The following is an 18,484-nucleotide window of genomic DNA, read 5'->3' on the forward strand; positions in this document are numbered from 1 at the left end:
ATCAGTTGGTTTGGCAGGCCCTTTGCCCCAGAAACTAGACTAAAAAAGGGTATTTTCCCCATAAACCAGAGAAAAATGGGAACAGCTTGTAACAAGGCCAGATGCATTCATGTGGGTCTTCATGTCTCATTCATCCCAAAGGCCTCTCTTTCCCTCAGAGACCACAAGAGTAGCACCAAATCTGTGTTTATAAAAGAAAAATACAGAGAATTTCTTTCCTTTCCAAGGGGGAAAATCCTGATGCTTTGTGGAAAGTCAAGGGGTCAAGCATATGTGTGATCCACAACTGGATGTTGCTGTTAGTCAAAGGTTTTTATTTTTATGAAAAAATAGAAAATTTTGTATCTTACACTACAAAAAAACCTCATGTACACAAACAAAATGCACAGAGAGCATCCAAAGAGGGGGAAATGGGAGGAATAAATACAGCAATGCTACAGTCTCCTGTGAGTTAGAACACTGATGCAAGGAGCTGAGACAGATGGCTGCAGCTCTGGCAGCGCTGGATGCACCAGCTCCTGCTCTACCTGCTCTAAGGAATTACAATAAAGGATTGGCAATTAAATGTTGATCTTAAGACTGCTACTGATGTATTTTACATCTGCCTTAACATCTAATTTCAAGTTCACAGCAGCCCAAGGAGTCACAATTTCTTGAGCATTGGGACTTTCTACATTATATTCAACACTGAATAGACCAAAAAAAAAGACTTTCGTATTTTATTCTTCTCACTATTAACATATAGGAGGAATAAATAAAATTTTAAACTGTTTTTTTCCCCTTTTATATCAGTCTTCCTTTTTAATGCTCAAGTAGTTTTTCCAAGTGGTAGCTACACAATGAAAGGGTGTCAGTCTACAGAAGCCATTCGTGGGGACACGTCCTTCTCCCAAAACGAAAAACTGTATAAAAAAATCCTTTCCACCTTTTGGATCCTTTGAAATACCTCCCTCTCAATTATCAGCAAAATACACCGGAAAAAACAGAATCTGTTGGCTCAGCTGCAGCAGTAGTGAGCTGGAAAAGCAAAGTGCTTGGACTTACCATGGGCAGGAAATTCACCTACAGCCCTTTCCAAGAACAGAACCTGCCAAAAAAGTTGCTGTCCTCTTGTTCTGCTGCACTCCAGTACATATAATCATGTCCAACATACAACGTACTTGAAGTTCTTGGATAGGAACTGAAAACCCTCTTTGTCTCCGGAATTTGCTCATGGACATAGAAACTGTAACCTTTGGATCCTACACATTGTAACAACATTTAACTTTTAGACCAGAGACAAAGTCCATTATTACAGACATCTGTAGCAAGAACAGCTCTTGAAATAAATAGAAAAGGTTATTTATTTATTTATTGGAGGAAGAGAGTGCCCTATTTACAAATGCAGTCTGGCTAAAGAACAGTTTTGTTTTCCACTGGTTTATCATTTTGAAGGTTACTCCAGCATCTGGTGGGTATTCCAGCAATACAAATGATGAAAAGGGGATTTTGCTTTTAAGAGCCCAGGAAAAAAAAAGACCGAGTTGAACTCCTCCCACAGAGCCAAAAGGAAAGGAATGAGTGGAGATGACAGGCAGAAAGTGCTACATATTCACTAATAGCATCTCAGTGCTGCCAATGGATGCAGGCAAACAAACGATTCCTCCGACGAAATGAGTAGTTTCAGTCTTCCTACACGTTATTTTCCCAAGCATTGTAGACAGAGAGGCACAAATAATCTGAAGACTGTTCTGCTGACAGCTCTAATAATCTTATTTATTACATGACAAATCTCTTTTCCATGCCGAAATTGTTATGTCTTGATACCCTCTTCCTCTTTTGTGGTCCGGTGGCTGCCAAAATGAAACAACGGGATGAGAAATGACACTATCAAGATTTCTTAGACCTCGCTGTGGCTCCTTTCCCTGGTGTTTCTTCTGATTCCCGAGGAACTCAGCAGTTGCTTGCAGAGGTGGAGGGGGCCATTTCAGAACAGGCAAATACTGCCTGAAGAAGCGCTGCTGAAAGCAAACGAAGCCCTGCTGCTAAGGAAAGAAACACTCAGCCTCCTCTCCCTTCTTTAAAAAAAGACATTCTGTGTATCAAATCTCATCCAAAGGCTGGGGGAAATAAAGAAAGACTTTGAAACCGCTTCAGGTGCCTTGCAACACCTGCTTCTGCAAGACATGAAGGACACAGGTCTCCTTTTGGCTGTTTGAGCTCTTTGGGCTTGGCTCTGCAGCACTGGGGATGAAGGGAGCTACAGCAACTCTGTCTATTGATGTTATTGCTAAGCAAGGATGCCACAAGATGCTATCCAAACTCTTAAGGAAGCAATACATTTACACAAACAACAAAATCTTGCAATCCACTGAACTGTTTTAAAATCCTTCTTAGAGTCTTCACACAATAAAAGCCCAACCTATGAATATCAAATTAACTATGCTGTTTAATCCTATCTACAATAAGAAGAGGAGGACAACCCCAAAATATTTCTTGGTGCGATTCCCAGGGGATTGGGTTGCCCTCAGATCCCTCTGAAAATACCAGCCATGGGCTTTAATGGATACAGTGAACCCCAGCTACAACCAAGTCCTGATCTGAGATGTGCTAGCCCCAGATGAATGGCATCTCCTTGCCCTCAGGATGCCATTGCTATGACCATCCTGGGCTACTCTGCTCTTCTCTCCCCTCTGTCACAAACTGGCCAAGTCCACAGCAAACACAGAATGCTGAGAGACAGCTTGGGACAGTACAGTTCCAAAAATAAATTTCTCCCACCACTGTGGGAGAAATACTAAAAAATCTCCACACTTGATGGCCACAGGCTCATTTCTACACTGTCCCCTAGGACTTAACCCACATCATCAGAAAAGGAACAACAAAATTCCTTCCTTACAGCTAAAACCATCTTGTGCTTTCTCTCCTGGGCTCTAGGAACAGAGGTGATGGCTGCACTGCTCCTGGGCTAAAGCACCTGTGCAGAGGCAATCCCATGCTATCTTTGGCCAGGACACAGAAAAACTGATATCATGTTGTTGCTGGAGGCCATCAAGGACTGGATGTTTTACTCCTCTTCTTCTGGATGACCTCAACCCTTGGTGTAAAGGAAAAGGGGGCAACATCTTTTATTTACGCAAACTTCTTCTACCTCATATACATAATTAGAACTCCTGAAGGCTCTATGTGTTGATCAAACCAAACTGCAGCGAAAATACAAAGCAGAGGGGTAACACAAAAGGGAGAGTGAGTAAAAGAGGGAGGAAAGAAGGAACAAACCAAGGAAAGAACCCCAATCTTGTACCTGATGCATAGCAAACTGTACAGTATATACATCTTCATCATGTATTATCCTCCCCAAAGAGCAAATAAAAAGAACTTGGTAACACAGAAGGAGGAAAACAAAATATACACCCTGTATTGTATTTGCCATGGAGCAAGCGACATGTTTATATGCTAGTCTCTATAACTTAATGCTGTGTAACAGCATTTTTTCTTTTCTTTAAATTTACAAAACAAAATATCTATCAAGAAATAATCTAATCATATTGCTCTTCAATACACTTCTGTAGACAAGTAAGACTCGAAGTTATACTTCAGCAAACTGCAGCTACTGGGAGTCCATGAATGGCCACAAAAATCCTCCATTCAAGTCAGTCCTTTACCATGTGCTGCTGTAATTCAGCATATAAAGGTGCTATATATAATGTACCTCCCATGTACAGACAACATGTGGTGGAAGGCTTGTCATCACCGCTGAAGCTTAAGAGACTGGTTAACCTCATGTACAGCAGATTCGTTTCCACGTTCCATGCATCTTACATTGACTTCATGAAAATGAGGACACAAATAGGAAGAAAAGCAAAACTTTAGTCAAACACTGCTTTAGAAACACTGCAGCAGAGGCCAATGTCCTTCAGTTATAGAAACTACTGAATTTCCCTTTTTATCTTTTCTTGTTTTTCTTTTTTTAGTCAAAATAAATCTCAGGGCTAGAGTACAAAGTGCAGGACCGACCCACTTGAGGAAGCAACTTTAAAAACCGTGTTACAACGGCACCATCCCATTCACCAACTGGACCTTCATCTCTTGAAGGCTGTTCATTATCTTCTTCTGGTGACCAACAAGTGTCACTCCCAGACGCCTCAAATCCCTGTGGGAGAAAGCAGACGTTGGTTCCAAGGACCTCTTAGGCACACGTTGCCACGCACACCACGCGCCGCACGCGCTGCTGCTGCTGCTGCCAGTGCCTACCTGTTATCACTGGCAGCTCCCAGAGCCAAGTTTAGTTGGCAGGTTTTATTTTCCCCATTTGTAAAGTTTTTCTTTTTTTTATGGCTGACAGCATCTCAGAGAGGTGATGTGATTTGAATGAGATCACCTCGGTGGCCAAGGAGAAAGGCCAGACAGCAAAGTGTCAGCATCATCTTTGGCCAAGAATTCTGCTAGGCATGAAAAGTCCTATTTCCAAGAGAAAAGCCATGTAAGAAAGCCCACGTTGCTGTTTCCTCTTCTCATGGGAGAGGCTGGTATTTGATCTTGGATATGAGCAGTGAGGGGTGAGGTCAATCTGTGCTTTCTTCCTCTTCAGATGAGGGAAAGCCAAAGAAACACAAATGGCAAAAGCCTTGAGCATGGCCACCATCCTGATGACTCCTAAAGTCAACAAGAATTAGCAGAGCAGCTCCCCTTTGGATCTTTGCAAATCTTCCCATTAACCCATATTTGGTTTTGCTTTGGGGAGGTGAATTCTAGAAGTCAAGGACATTTCTGCTGATTCTGCCTACAGGGCTACCATTACAGGAAAGCTGTAAAATAAGACAGTTAATGTAAAATGCAGGATCAAGAGGAAAGATTGTTTGTTATCAACTCCACTCTCCAAAATTCAGGTGTATAGATGAAGGTAATCACTTTCATGTGATTCATGTGAATGGCATAAAAGAGGCACCTCCAGGGTACAATTTATCTCATGCAAAGAAAGGAGTGGGACAAATCATCTCTTGGAGATACCACAGTGGGACCTTGGGTTATCAGATACAATGACACCTCTAAAGCCAGGTAATGCCATCATTTACAGCAGAGTGTAATTGTAGAGATTTCTTACTGGGCAGAAAAGTGTTAACAAAGAAATTGTAGGAATAAAAGCTCAGCAGAAACATCAAGACAGTTGCATATATGTTTCCAGAACAAGACACAAGACTAGAAGCTGTTAGAGAAGCAGGTTGACTATAAGAGATGTGGTGTTTTGTCTGAAGACTTCCACTAGAAAAATATCAGCCACTCACTTCCTACCTCCAGACTGGAATGAATTAAGGATGTTTCTAAGTTTTGCCTTATGGTCCTGCCGATACACTTGCGAATCCCCAAGTTGCTGACACCCTGTATGCAAGTGTTTTAGGAGAAAGTTCTCCACCAAAAGCCACTGACCTTGAACATGCAGCTGCTTTTTGGAAACCATGCTGCTGCATTCATGCAAGGGCTGGGAATCCCCAGCAACACCTGGGAGCTCAACCACCACCTGAGACATATTTGCAAAACTGGCCTGCAGTTCACAGCAGGGCTGTGTGCTGGACTGCGGGCGTGCATGTGCAAGGAACACCAAATCATTTTCACACAAGCTACCCATGGAGGTGTGCCTCTCTCAGCAGCTTCACATTCTGGACAGAAACTCCTGTGCAAGTACAACCAACCATCCATGTCGAAAAATTAGACAGATGAACGCTGCTTTGAATAAAAAGCAGTCTTGAGTGAAGGCTAATACATTAACACATAAACTAGTTGAAGCCAAAAGCTAGATCTGTACTTCTCCAAGGACTGTCATGTTTTCTGCTTTTTGATTTGGAAAATACCAGATTTTTTGCTTCGGGCTAAACACATAATTTCATTATTCTACCCTTTTTCAGCAATGCTTCTTGATGATGCAAAGGGAAATCATAACTTCAGGGGCACAGAGCAAAGGAGGTCAATGAGACACATCGGCAGTGCTCCTTACCTGGCAGAGAAAAGGCTGCAGCACCTGCAAAAGGTGTCTACCTTCTCAGGGGGACATGCTTTCATTTCTGCCTCCACTGAATTGTGAAACTAGTTCAGCAAGCCATCTTAATAATGAAGGAAAATGAAGTAATGCTATTGTTACATGCAATTTATTTTATGTACACAGCACAGCTGGAAGTTCACACCAGAGATCAAAAAGAAAAAAAACCAAAAAAGCCCAAACCAACCCCCAAAACCAACACAGTACAGGACCTGATTCTTAAAAGAGACAACATCCATCTTCCCCCTGCTGAGTCCTGCTCTGCTGGCACCTTTTGAAAAATCAGCTTTTTTTTCCCAGGTATCTAAAGTGCAAGCTGAGCTCTTTTGAAAATCCAGTACCACGTATTGCACAGATGTATAATTTCTGACACTCCCGCAAGTTATGACGGAAAAAAGCAGCCTGAAACTTGGAGAAAAGCATGCATGTCTTGGCCTTTTACACGCAGCCCCATCAGTCCAATAAACCCCCCACCCAGTTCACTACACAGCCTTTTCCCCCCCATATAGTATACTCTTAACTCAATATCCTTGGGGAGTGTCTCACTGATTTACAAGAGGGAAAGAAGAAAAAAAGAGTTTCTGGTTTCAATACATTAACTGCTCACCAGGGGATAGAGTCTTTTTTTATATTATTTTTTTAATATCAAATGTGAAGCCACCAGCCAAAAGCATGGGGGACTCCTCAGAGAGGGGAAAACCACTACTGTGGGATCTTTCACCTCAGCAAAGATGAACCAGAAGACACACCTCCTGAACCAGATGCCTGCCAAGTATAAAAATCGGCAGCTTTATTCAAAAGCCACCTTGCACATAGCAAAGACAACAACATAACTTTCTAGAAACTGCCTAGAGAATGTAGGAGCTTTAATTCCGATGTTTCAAGCATAACTCACAGCACGTTGCATGCTCCCATGCATCCAGTGCTGAAGGACTTAAAGCAGTGTAAGGCAAAAGACAATTTTGAACAGAATTGGTGCACAAACCAGCTGGTCTGGGGACAAAAACCCCCAACAACTTCTGTGCCAAAGGGCTGCAGAAACAACTGCCTTTAAGCTCCAGTCCAGAGCTGGCTGGCTCATGTTACTGCAGCCAAGTGGAAATTTCACTGGGCTCAGCTCTGCAGAGATGTGTGCAGATATCCATGGGAGCTTAACAATAAAAATGTGCATTCCCTGCAGGAAAAGGCACAATTGAGACCTGCGGGCAAACAACCACTGCGATCAGGATCCAAGCTGCTCTTTGCTGTGGAAGTGACCTGACCCCTGGTGTTAGGTTTTTGTGTGTGCCTCTGCAGAGGAGATCTGTGCACCCATGTGCTGGGTGGTCTCCCTGCTTCAATACTCTTGGCCTCCCCAGCCATGAGACAACTTTTATTCTTATTTTAGGGAGGAAGTTTATCTTTTCACTTCTTTCATTCACGATAGGGCTGGAAATGAAAGCAGGCAAGAATTTGAATCACTTGTCAACAAGGTATTAAAAGGTTTACCTAAGTTGACCAAAAAGCTAAGGAAATAAAGGGGAAAATTGGTGTCAGCTCATCCCAAGCAGCCTGTACACAGCTGTATACCAGCTGTTCTCCTACCACTGCCTTGCACGGAAGCCCAGCTGCAACATGCCAGTGACGGTATCCCCTTTCCTGCAACAGCCTCCATTTGCAAGGGTTGAATTCACAGTCTCCATGTTGTAAGAAATAGATTTAAAACATTTTATTTACAAATAGAACTACTTATACACCATGGACCAGTTTGCCAAACACAGTGTAGACTAGGACCGGATTGCCACATGAAATACAACCCCCTCACCAGCCAGTTTAGTCATGCAAGCAAAGGGCCACAGTCCTGAAAGATCTCTGTGGTCAGCAGCCGTCAGCCTACCACAGATAATTTGTATTTCATCTCCCATCCAGGGCAGATCTCACCACTCTTCTGCACGTGGTGTAACTACAGCTGCCCATGCAGACTGGGACTACTCATGGAGTTAGTTAGTTGTCAGTTTGAATGAGGGGAAACAAGAAGAACCTCAAAGACCTTCAGACGATGCTAAAGAGAGAGGAATCCACTTGCTAGGGACATTTGCATGAAATGAGGACTTAAAAATTTTTGTTTTAAGAGTTCATCTGCTCTTACTCATAATTCCCATTCTTCTTGATTGCAAGATGAGAATTTGCTCAGAAGCAGACACAGCATCACAATCCCAGGACTGAGATTCCAGGTTAAGAATAAGCATCTAGAGCAGGTGAACTCTTAAATGTTCTTCACCCAGTATAACTTTTAATAAATAATTTATTTTATTTTAGAAGAAAAATATATACAATGCAAAGCAACACAACACATATTATTACAAATATTCAGAGCTCTTCATCTAATAACAAACAACAGGGTGTCCTGAGATTCAGTGAGTACAGATCTTTCAAAAGGTGAAAATATGTAGTCCACATGGTTAGTAATTGGTCCAGTCAAGGGTCAGACTGAAACTCATGTCATGGATCTATCTATTCTTGAGTATTGTCCTGGTAAAGTTATTCTTGCAGTGGATTGACAGAGCTCCAGACACACTCAAAGTCACTAGGTGGTCCACAAGTTTAAAGAGCAGGTCTGGTCCACTGGAAAGGTTCCCTTCAAGTCTGATATCCAGTTGGAAAGAGAGGGTGGAGGGTGAGGCTCCACTTTTCACAAGGTGATTCATCCCTTTGCAAGAATTAGAGCTAAATGTAGAAATCACTCTTTGTTTGAACACATACATTTTCAGGTCTTTGCTGAAGTAGGCAGAGCTTAGGACTTGGGGTGATGTTCATCAATCTTAGATTTTTAATCTTTTGCTTTCAGAAATTTGTCACTAAATACTACTCTTTTCTGGAATAAATGCATCAAGCCATCAGTTTGAAAGAATCAGAATTGTTATCAGGATTTTGCTTTTCATACCAGGGGAGGGAGGTTTTTTAAAAATGCTGAACATCAGCTATCTCAACTAGGTCCTGTAAAGAAGACACAAACTGGGAACCCACAATTACCAGTCCTGTTAGTGTTATGGCCTTTAGCACTAGTAAGGTTTTTTTTTTTTTCAGTAGATTTTAGAAATTCTTTACATTTATAATACGTTTTTTCCTGCTTTTTCTGGCAGCAGTTATCCACCTACTTTCTACATCTGTCTCTTGCACGGTTTGAATTTGGTGAAGATCATTTTGGATGGTATTTGAAGGCAACCTCTGAAATTGTAAAGACTGTTTTACTGATGTCATTTGGGGAAAGGAAGCTACCTTCAGATGTTCAGATCATCTTTTCACCCGATCCCCCCAAGTCCCAGCTCTGGAATATATATAACAGTTGCCTCTATTAAAAATGACAAGGAACATTTAACCTGAATTCTCCTTTGTAGAGTACAAAATGTTTTCTTGCTCCCTTTTACAGGGAGGAAAAAAATGAAAACCTCCAGAAAACCAACCCCTCTCAGTATATCAACCTTTAAAGAACTTTGCTTGCTCTGGTGTTTATTTTCTGGAGAACCCATGAGAGTCTCAGCTGAGCCCACCAGGAGCCATTTTTCTCCCTTACTTTATTTTTTAAGGGCAACCTGCCAGTTTACATCAGCTTGAGTTCAGGACTTCAATACATGACACTTTTCCTCTTTAGCTGCTATAATGGTTTCTCTTTTTTCAACAGCCAAGAATCTGCTGTTTTTTCTTTTTTACTGTCTCTGAGAGAGAAGTTTTGATTTGGATGGGTACTTGGCCTCTTGATTAATCTTCCACAGCTTTTCCAAAAATAGACCTGAGTGGGGTCAAGCCTTGCCAAGCCACCTCTGCAATGCAAAGGTGTGTGGGCTGACAGAGAAGAACCAAGCAGACATCTCTGCAAGAATGAATGTCTGTCCACAGGCAGCTGGGGTGGGGAGGGGGAATTTATTTGCTGACATGGATAACTAGCTGGAATAGGTTTCAACGGTTTTTTTTTTCAGCTTAAACTGAAATGGAAGATGGATCCATGAAATGCCTCCTTCCAGTTAAAAAAAACAACCCAAAAGCTCCCCCAGGCTGCCAGGCATCAGCTCCATTGCACTGCTCTGCTCTTCTATAAGCTCAGAAGAAAGCTGAAGCTGAGTGGCTCAGACATGTTTTCTCCACTGGGACCACTGGATGACATTTGTGCCTTAGAGAATATCCTGGGACCTGGTGAGGGGGACTTCACAGAGCTTTGCAGCTGGTGAGAGTCAGAGCATCTCTGGCAGCTATAATCTTATTTAAAGACTTTCAAACCAACTTGCCTTTCTGGCTAGAACTGTGCAGGAAATGGGTTTCTTGGTTCACTGCCAATCAGGAAAATAATTTTAATGCACTTTTTGCATCGCCCAAAAAGATTTTGGGGGATATTTTTGAAATTTATGGAATACCAAAGAGTAAATATAGGGAAATAGTTAAATTTTAAAGTCAAATTAAGGGTCTTATTTCATAATCTGAAGTGTTAGACTTTAAGAATTTGAAGGTTAGGAATACTTCTGTCAGCACCATGGGATGCTAAGACCGTGTAGGAGGGATAGTAAGATTGTTTAAAGTTACACAAGTAAGTAAACTTCTAATTTTCTGTTGAAAACACCCACTAATTTGGGTTTCAAGTCAACATTTTCTGTTGACCAAAACAAAAGCATTTTACTTCTGAGCATTTCATGTTGAGCTCTTGAAACTTCAGAAAATTTTAAAGAGGAACAAGGTAGAAGCCTAATTTTCTTCTTTGATATGACTAATTAAGCCAAACAGAAATAAAACTGTGATGGATTTTAGACAACCTGCATTTTCTACCAGAAGTTGCTCTGGTTATCAGCTTCTGGCTAGCTATTTCTGCTATGTGGACTCTGACCAGCCTGGGGATGGATGCCTTCTTCCTTGGTCAATATTTGTAGATTATCAGTCTAAACTGTGAAGTCCCGAAAAGCCCAACATGACACATAATTGCAGGACAAGCCTGGGAAACAACATATAAGGGTCTGAGGAGCTCAAAACAGGATCTAGTTAAGAGTGCACCTCAATTTCTCACACAGTTGCTTGGGAGGACTTCATCCCTAGCTCTGGGTTTTCATGTGATTGGCTGAAAAAAGACTGGAGGAGCCCAGGTGTACGGGGCAAATACTGATGGTGTGAGTGGAGCAAATAAAATCAGAGTGAGAGCAGATACGCTCCTGCACTCCCTCCATGTATGTAATGGAAAACTGAACTCCATGGAGATGTCACCGACCTGCATCACACTCCTGTGCCATACAGTGAGCTCCACAGCAAGCACTGTGACAGACAGGAGGAAGTGCTGCAGTTCTGTGGGGTGGGGGGATTTTTCTTGGTTTATTCTTAATCCTCAGAACCAATTCTGTATGTGCAGTGGCAATCTGCATGTGGTCAGAGGAGACACAACCTTCTCCAAAGCATCAGAGTACAATTCTTCCCATTCTGCCTTAATGCCTGCAGTAAACTAAGCATGAATTAACCCAGCTAGAAACGCAGGCTTTGAGGCGAGTTTGAGACAGCGTAGGCAGCAGCAGGAAAATACTGACGCAGTAACACAAGCAAGGCAGGCAATTAAAGGTAGAGCATAGCAAATTAGCATCCCTGAAGTCATTTGAAGACTGTTGCCTCAACTGCAGTCACATCCACGTGCAAAAACCACGGGCACATTCAGAAGAAAGGGTCTCATTCAGGAAGCCTGTCCTCTAGAGCTGTGGGTTGCTGATGCTCTTGCACTGGCATCAGCTCTTGTCCATTTCTGTCAATGCTGAATACCATTTCCACACCTTACTGGGCTTCACTGTTCACTTGGTTATATCCAGATCAGCTGTGAAACCATATCTGCTCATCTGCTGTGAAGCCAGAATGTCTCAGTAGAGACCCAAGCACCTATATATTTACTAGTAGGGTAGAGGGTTTATTTTGCTGGTAACTCCAAATAATCAACGGTTACCGTGTCAAGAAGATGGCCTGGCAATTACAGAAACTCATGCATTCATTTCTGTGAGTAAAGCAGACAAAGTACTGGCTGCCAATGTAGTGACTGTAAATTTTAGTCTTGCCTGCACTTGTTATCACAGGAGATGCTAAAGGGAAACTGCTGACTGCAAACACAGGACAACGTTTTCCCTTTCTGCAGCCTCATCCTTGTATGTTTTTGAATGGTTTGTCTTTCTCCTCCCTCCTCCCATTGCAATTCCAAGAAATTAGGTGAAAATGATCTGGACACTACTCACTCTAGGGTCACCTGAGCCACTGCATCCATTGAACTGTATCCATTCTCCATGAAGATCTCCGTGTATCGGCCCATTTTGATGGCTTCCAGCCACTCACCCACGGACCTGTAGGCACCACTCCCGACTGGACTGTGCTCTACTAATAGATTTGACACTCTAAAGATAAGCAAAAACAAGGAAGCAAACAGAATCAGTGTTGAGATATACACAAGATGACTCAAGTTGCTTGCATTTTTTTATGGTAAAGAAGATTATTTTGTTCCATTTTCAGTGATTGCTGCAGCCTAAATCCTCCCTCCTAGCAGGTTTGATATGCAATGAATCAAACACAGCACTTTACCTGCAACCTCACCCATTCTTGAATTAGCTCCTGCCATTTCCAGTCCTCACCACAAGCAGAAATAGGAGAGGAGTGACATCCATCCCAGTTACCTCTTGGCCACAAGTAGGCTCCCCCAGTCACTCCTACTTCAAAGTCTTTGCTTTGATGACTCCTGCTTTGCTCTCTTCCTCCACCTTTAAAGCTCATAATTAACTTAAGACAGCGCAGAGCCTGGAAGCTGAAACCCAAATTACATTTCCCAGCAGTGGCCATCAATGGCAGGCAGCTGTTAACAGTCCAGGGAGCATGAACAGTCCAGGGCTGCTCCTGCAGAGTCACGGGGGGAAGGGGTGGGGGGGGGGGGGGGGGTTTGGATGCTGACAGCATCCAAGGAACCTGCAGAGAGCAGCAGTGCTCCAGCCATGCTCCAGCCCTGCAAACAGAGGTACACTCCTGCTCCCACACCCTCACTCCAGACCCTGCCACACGCATTGCTCCCTGCTCAGCTGTGCCATGCAGGGAAGAAGAATTCAGGCAAATAACAACCCTTCGGCATGGCTGGAGCACCAAGACACCATCTGGCACAAGCAGGGTCCACCACCCCACTAATGATGTGCAGAGGGCAAAGAGGGCTTGTCCAAAGTCAGCCAGGAAAGAAATCAGACCTGTTCCCTGCTTTGTAAAACGGGACACAGCTTTACACAAGCTCTGTGTAAAGATCATTACCCACAGGAGAAAAAAAACCCCAACATTTTCTGGGTCAGCCTCTGATGGTGGCTATTACACTTAAAAGACTTTCAACTGGAAAGAGAGCTGGGATATTATATTATTATAGCACTTCAGGAATCTTCATATATTTTATGAGCACATTAGTATTATTTGTTTATTTAATAGCAATGCTGAAGGGTCTAATAAAATGTGAATACTTGCAGTACCAAGAACATAATGGCTTCCCATAACATTTTATACACATGAGAAATTCAAAACTCCTAAGTAATCATAATGAGAAGTGGATTTTCATCACTAATGTCAGGAGGTACCTAGTGATATCATAGCACATGCTGTAATGTAGAGTGACTTCCTCCCTTATTTGCATTAATGAGAATTTCCATAAAGAACACATTACATATATAAAAAAATCCTTTACAGCTGCTCTATATTGAAATTATGATTCATTTGGAATTACTATGGTCTGGGCACAGCAATCTATGAGAACAGAAACACAGCCCCAAAGCCTGACTGCTCAGGTGCTCCATCCATATCAAAAATATCCACAGCAGCTCTGAAAAGGAAATGTTTGGAATTGCATGGACCTATTCATGGAATAAAACATCAGCAAGGTGCTTAGCAGCTCAAGGAAATGGTTTCCTGCCTATTTTCCTCATCTGGCATAACAGTTTGGTATAAAAGAGTGCAGGAAACACCATGTAACAGGCCTGGAAAATAACTGTTCGGAGTTGAAAATAAAAGAGAAACCTCACATATTTTATGCTGTCATAAACCTTTTCCTGCAGGTTTGCTGGCACTGATGTTGCATCTAATTGCTAATAAGAATAATTTCTTCTTCAGATGGTAAATGGTACACGTAAAATAGCCCAAGGAAGCAGATCTATCTCATATTTAAAAATTAACAGAAATTTCAGGTTCTTCCCTTTCAGAGCACAAAATGCCATGTGCAAGGACATGCCACCACAGGGATGTCCAGTTGCAGCAGGAGAGGTGTGCCACAGGCAGTTGTGCAAAGCTCCCTTGGAAGGTGTGGGGACAAATGACTATAAGCTCACAGCAGTATATCTGTTCTGGCCCATACCACCAGTCTAACCTAATCTTATCTCCCTCATTCTTGTTTAAAGAAAAAAACACATCTTTTTTTGTTTCTCCTCTGAGGATAAACTTTTCTGATGGGCCTTTTCCACTGTTAATCTGAACTGGGGAACTCCACTGCCTTTAACGAAGCAGCAATAATACACACACACAAACACGCACACACATATATACATGCACACACACATATATAAAACTTCTTTGTGACCTTGCAAGAGACTCTGTGATTAGCAACACTGATGGCTCAGAAGTAAATGTGAGCTTACAGTGGAAGTAGAAAAAGCCTCTCCAAGACTATTTAGCTCTTTCTCCCCAAGTGCAGCTTTATTTCTTGATCGTGTTTATCTTACCTGTAGCTGTGTAGCTATTCAGATTCATGTTTAAATACTAAATGGCTGTTCTATTCACCTAATGTGGTTTTAGCAAAGGGAACCAGAGACCTCCTCTTGCAATTACCAAGACTGTCACGACTTGTAGTGGCGGCTAGCATGCCTGGGAATAGTTGTGGAAGGATGTACATGGACATCCATGAGCTTTGCACATCCTAAGAGTTTCCCCAAGAGATACTCTCCGTTTGTATTACCAAGATAAAGTCAACAGGCAGATAATTGGAGCAGTATTTACCATCTACCTCATGCACTCAAGTCTTGCTTTTTCTAACCTTGCAGCAGAGCACAGGTAGTTTTGTCACAAAATACTGCCGAAACTCCTGTTTCTGAAAGACAGACCATGGTAATTTTCTTTGTGGTAGCAGCACTGCATTTAGAGCGAGTGAATTGCTCACTTGGCTGCCAACTGCAACAGAAAAAGTTGATATGAGTCAACTCCCCCGGACATAAAAAAGCTGAAGGAACATTCACTCAAGAACACACGCAGGCTAAATAATCAGAGGGAATCCAACCCTAGGGGTGGGTACTCAGACAAGGAGCTTGCTCTGAGAAATGTTTCTGGGCTGAGTCTGTACCTGCTTGATGCATTAACCAACGTCTTCAAGCTGCTGGGGTTACGGATGAGCTTGTCCAACATGCTGACAATTTCGTCAAACTTGGGCCTGCTGTTGCGGTCTTTCTGCCAGCAGTCGAGCATTAGCTGGTAGAGAGCAGCAGGGCAGTCCATGGGACTTGGCAGGCGATAGCCTTCCTCCACAGCTTTAATCACCTACAGGACACAAAACACAAGGCTTTTCCTCCCCTCGTCTTTTTCCCAAATGCACGTTGACTTTAACATAGTCAATTTGATTTTTGGGATCAGCAATATGCTCACAAAAAATCCTGCCACCCCCCAACTCTGCACAAGAGAGGCAAACTCAGTGAGCTCTTCTGTCTTTCATATTTTCTATGGGATGGACTGAGTAACTTCATTTCTAGTCACTGCAAAATGAATCTAGAAGGCCAAGGCACTGCTGCAACCAGGGGCACAGATTGCCTGGTTGCACTTGTTCAAAGCTCAGTTGTGGTCTCTACGTTCTATACTGGGAAACTCCTGGAACCTATGGTAAATCCATGAAAAAGAGCCTACAGGGCTTTCTGGCATCTTCTCGGAGTGCAGTGATTTTGTTTATTCAGATGTTGGCTTCTTTTTAAATGAAAAGGCATGTGCTAGACCACAAATTTGTATTACAGTAATAAAAGTCTGACTGTATTTCAAAAGAGACTTTGAATGCTAATTGATGGATGGATTCAAGGCAGAGGCAGAACAACCATCTCATATATCATTCAATACTGTCTGGGTCTAGTAGTTTCTTAGTGTGGCCACATCTCTGCCAGGAATTTAAAATGTCAGCCCAAGAGTATGTAAATTAAAACCAGGGGGTTGTTGCACTGATTTCAAATACAAACCATCTATGGTTTTATATCTAAAACAAGTGGTATGCATATGTGTTGCCTGCCCTCTTGAAAGACAGAAATGCATAAATGAGGGCAGAATTGAAGAAGGCAACTTGTTTTCCCCAGTTTGGGGCAGATTTGTGGCAGGGCTTTAAGCCCAGCAGTTCCCACTTTGAACCACTACAATTTTCAGGAGAATGCAGCTCATGTTTCAAGCCACAAGGTTGTGTGTCTGTGCCAAGGGAGTCATGTCAGCCCATCTTCACACCCTCCACTCCCAAGATGCGTTGATGAAAAGGAGCTGCAAGCAGATATTTGCTATGTCCACATGAAATCCACATGTACTTCACTGTCCACTCCAAGACTACCTCAAATGCCATTCATTCTAGGCACTACCTTACAATTTGAAAACATCTTGTGTTGAAAAAGAAGGCTCTGTGGTTAGCATGGAAGTTGTTGTCTTGGTTTTCAGTTGCTAGATGAGGATGAGCTGTGTCAGGTTAGCACTGCATTTCAGAAGGCTTCAAAATTCAGGACTGCATGGATTGTTTTTAAATTGTCCTCCATCACAGAGATTTTTGTTAAGCATAAGAGTCGCGGGAATGAGCCAGGAGGAGTGAGCAGCAAGTAGTGAGAACCTCAAACTGTCTGAGGATGTACACAGCAGAGAAGCAGTTAGGTGAGGTTTTATGATCTTCTCCAAGGGTAAAAAGCACATCAGAAAATCTGGGCCACAACATGTGCAGTCCTTTTGTGCCCATCTGAGATTTCATCTGTTGCTGGAGCAGTTGCACCACTCTCCACCCAACCTGCACTTGCAAGATAATCTCTTCTATGGCCTGGCTGTTGCTCCAAGCTCCTCTAGCACACTGTGCTATTTATACTCTGTTCTTCACACCATGCTTTTCAGCTGGTCCCTGATTCCAAATTTGCAGCTGCCCTACAAAGAAAAAGATTCAGCGTGGCACAGCCATGAGAATGTTATTTGCTGTGTCCATGTCTGTATTTATAACAATAATGGGTCATCCTCCAGCTGTAGCAGAAAGAAAATAGTAGCAAGACAGAGAGCAGACCATCTGGCACCAGATCAGAATATCTGAACTATATCTGCAGTGGGGTTATGCGTGTTGGATATTCCTGGCAGTAACATCACAATCAATAGCGTTAACTCAATTTACAGGATGTCATTCGTCCTGGTGATACAATGTAAATGGTATCAAAATACTGCAAAAAGCTAGGATGCAGAAATACACTCTTGCATCTGAAGGTGCCTTCAGGCATCTAGCAGTAAGAGGAGCAAAAAAAGAAACAACAAAGACTGAGTCACTCGTAGCCACCACAGTGATTAGAAAAAAAGAAAATGGGACATTTGCTGCTCCATTCATTGGTGGGCACTGCTTTGTAAGAATTGAAGATTTAGCATTTGCACCTAAGGAGGCAGTTTTGTTTATTTTTCTCTTTTGGACAAGCATTATTCAGCTATGGATTGGGGGTGACTGAACTGTATGTTTAGGAGAGGATCATTTGGGATAGTCTATTCCAGTAAACCAAAGCAACAGTCAGTGGTGTTTTCACAGATTCACCAGTCTGAACACTAAAAATCAACCACTGTGATTATCTAGCCTGTGCAACACAGGCCACAATATTCCTCTCAACAATTCCTGCATCAAAGCCTTATCTTGAGGCCAAGCCAAAGCATATTTTTAGAGGGCCATCCAGAAATCAGCATGACTTTAAAATATGATTTGTAGCCTTGAAACATTTCCTGCCCTATTGCACTTCACCTCCTTTAATGCAAGCCATCTGTAACATGGTGAGAATAATTTTGCTCATCATCAGCTGTGCTTGAAAATGATGTGCCCTAATTATAGGCCATGCAATGAGAAACTTTTGTGCAACCGAGTCCAAAATTTATGTGACCCCTTTTTCCTCTGCACAAAACCCTATGCTGTATCTAACACCACTGACTCTTCCGTCAACACAAGCAGAGGGGGAAAGAAGAGGAGGCCTAAAGGAGCTGAAGGATGAAGAACTGCATGAGAAATAGGCCACAGCACTGGATTAAGTTCCTGTGTCACTTGCCATCTGCACAAAGGGCAGAGGCAAGTAACACAGAGGTTACACAAGCAAAGCCTAAGGAGGAACTGATGCTCATAAACATCTCACTACTCCTTTGTTTTCTGCTTTCACTCCAGGTAAATCTGTGCCCCACAGAACATGGAGGCAATTGGGCTTTTCGGAACAATTCTGTAAAGCGTGAATGCTCATAGTGTTA

At 42.6% G+C, this 18,484-nt stretch overlaps 1 protein-coding gene across 11 annotated transcripts in view; it reads right to left on the reverse strand.

Moving 5' to 3' along the window:
* EPHA5 (EPH receptor A5) overlaps window positions 1-18,484 on the reverse strand; it is a 221,462-nt gene that overhangs the window by 42,548 nt on the left and 160,430 nt on the right. For 8 of the 11 annotated variants that reach the window (XR_014590209.1, XR_014590210.1, XR_014590211.1 and 5 more), the window contains 3 exons: window positions 15,348-15,541; window positions 12,238-12,393; window positions 1,045-4,132 (listed from right to left, as the gene is read on the reverse strand). Coding sequence is in view for 3 of the 11 variants with exons in the window: in XM_083862289.1 (XP_083718415.1) it covers window positions 8,503-8,719; window positions 12,238-12,393; window positions 15,348-15,541 (567 nt within the window). In the remaining 8 variants the exon portion in view is untranslated. Of the gene's footprint in view, window positions 1-402; window positions 4,133-7,593; window positions 8,720-12,237; window positions 12,394-15,347; window positions 15,542-18,484 lie in introns of those variants that run through there. The other 3 variants (XM_083862287.1, XM_083862289.1, XM_083862288.1) reach the window with 3 other exon arrangements.

Source organism: Zosterops lateralis (genome assembly GCF_965231275.1).
Source record: "Zosterops lateralis genome assembly, chromosome: 5".
Taxonomy (NCBI): domain Eukaryota; kingdom Metazoa; phylum Chordata; class Aves; order Passeriformes; family Zosteropidae; genus Zosterops; species Zosterops lateralis.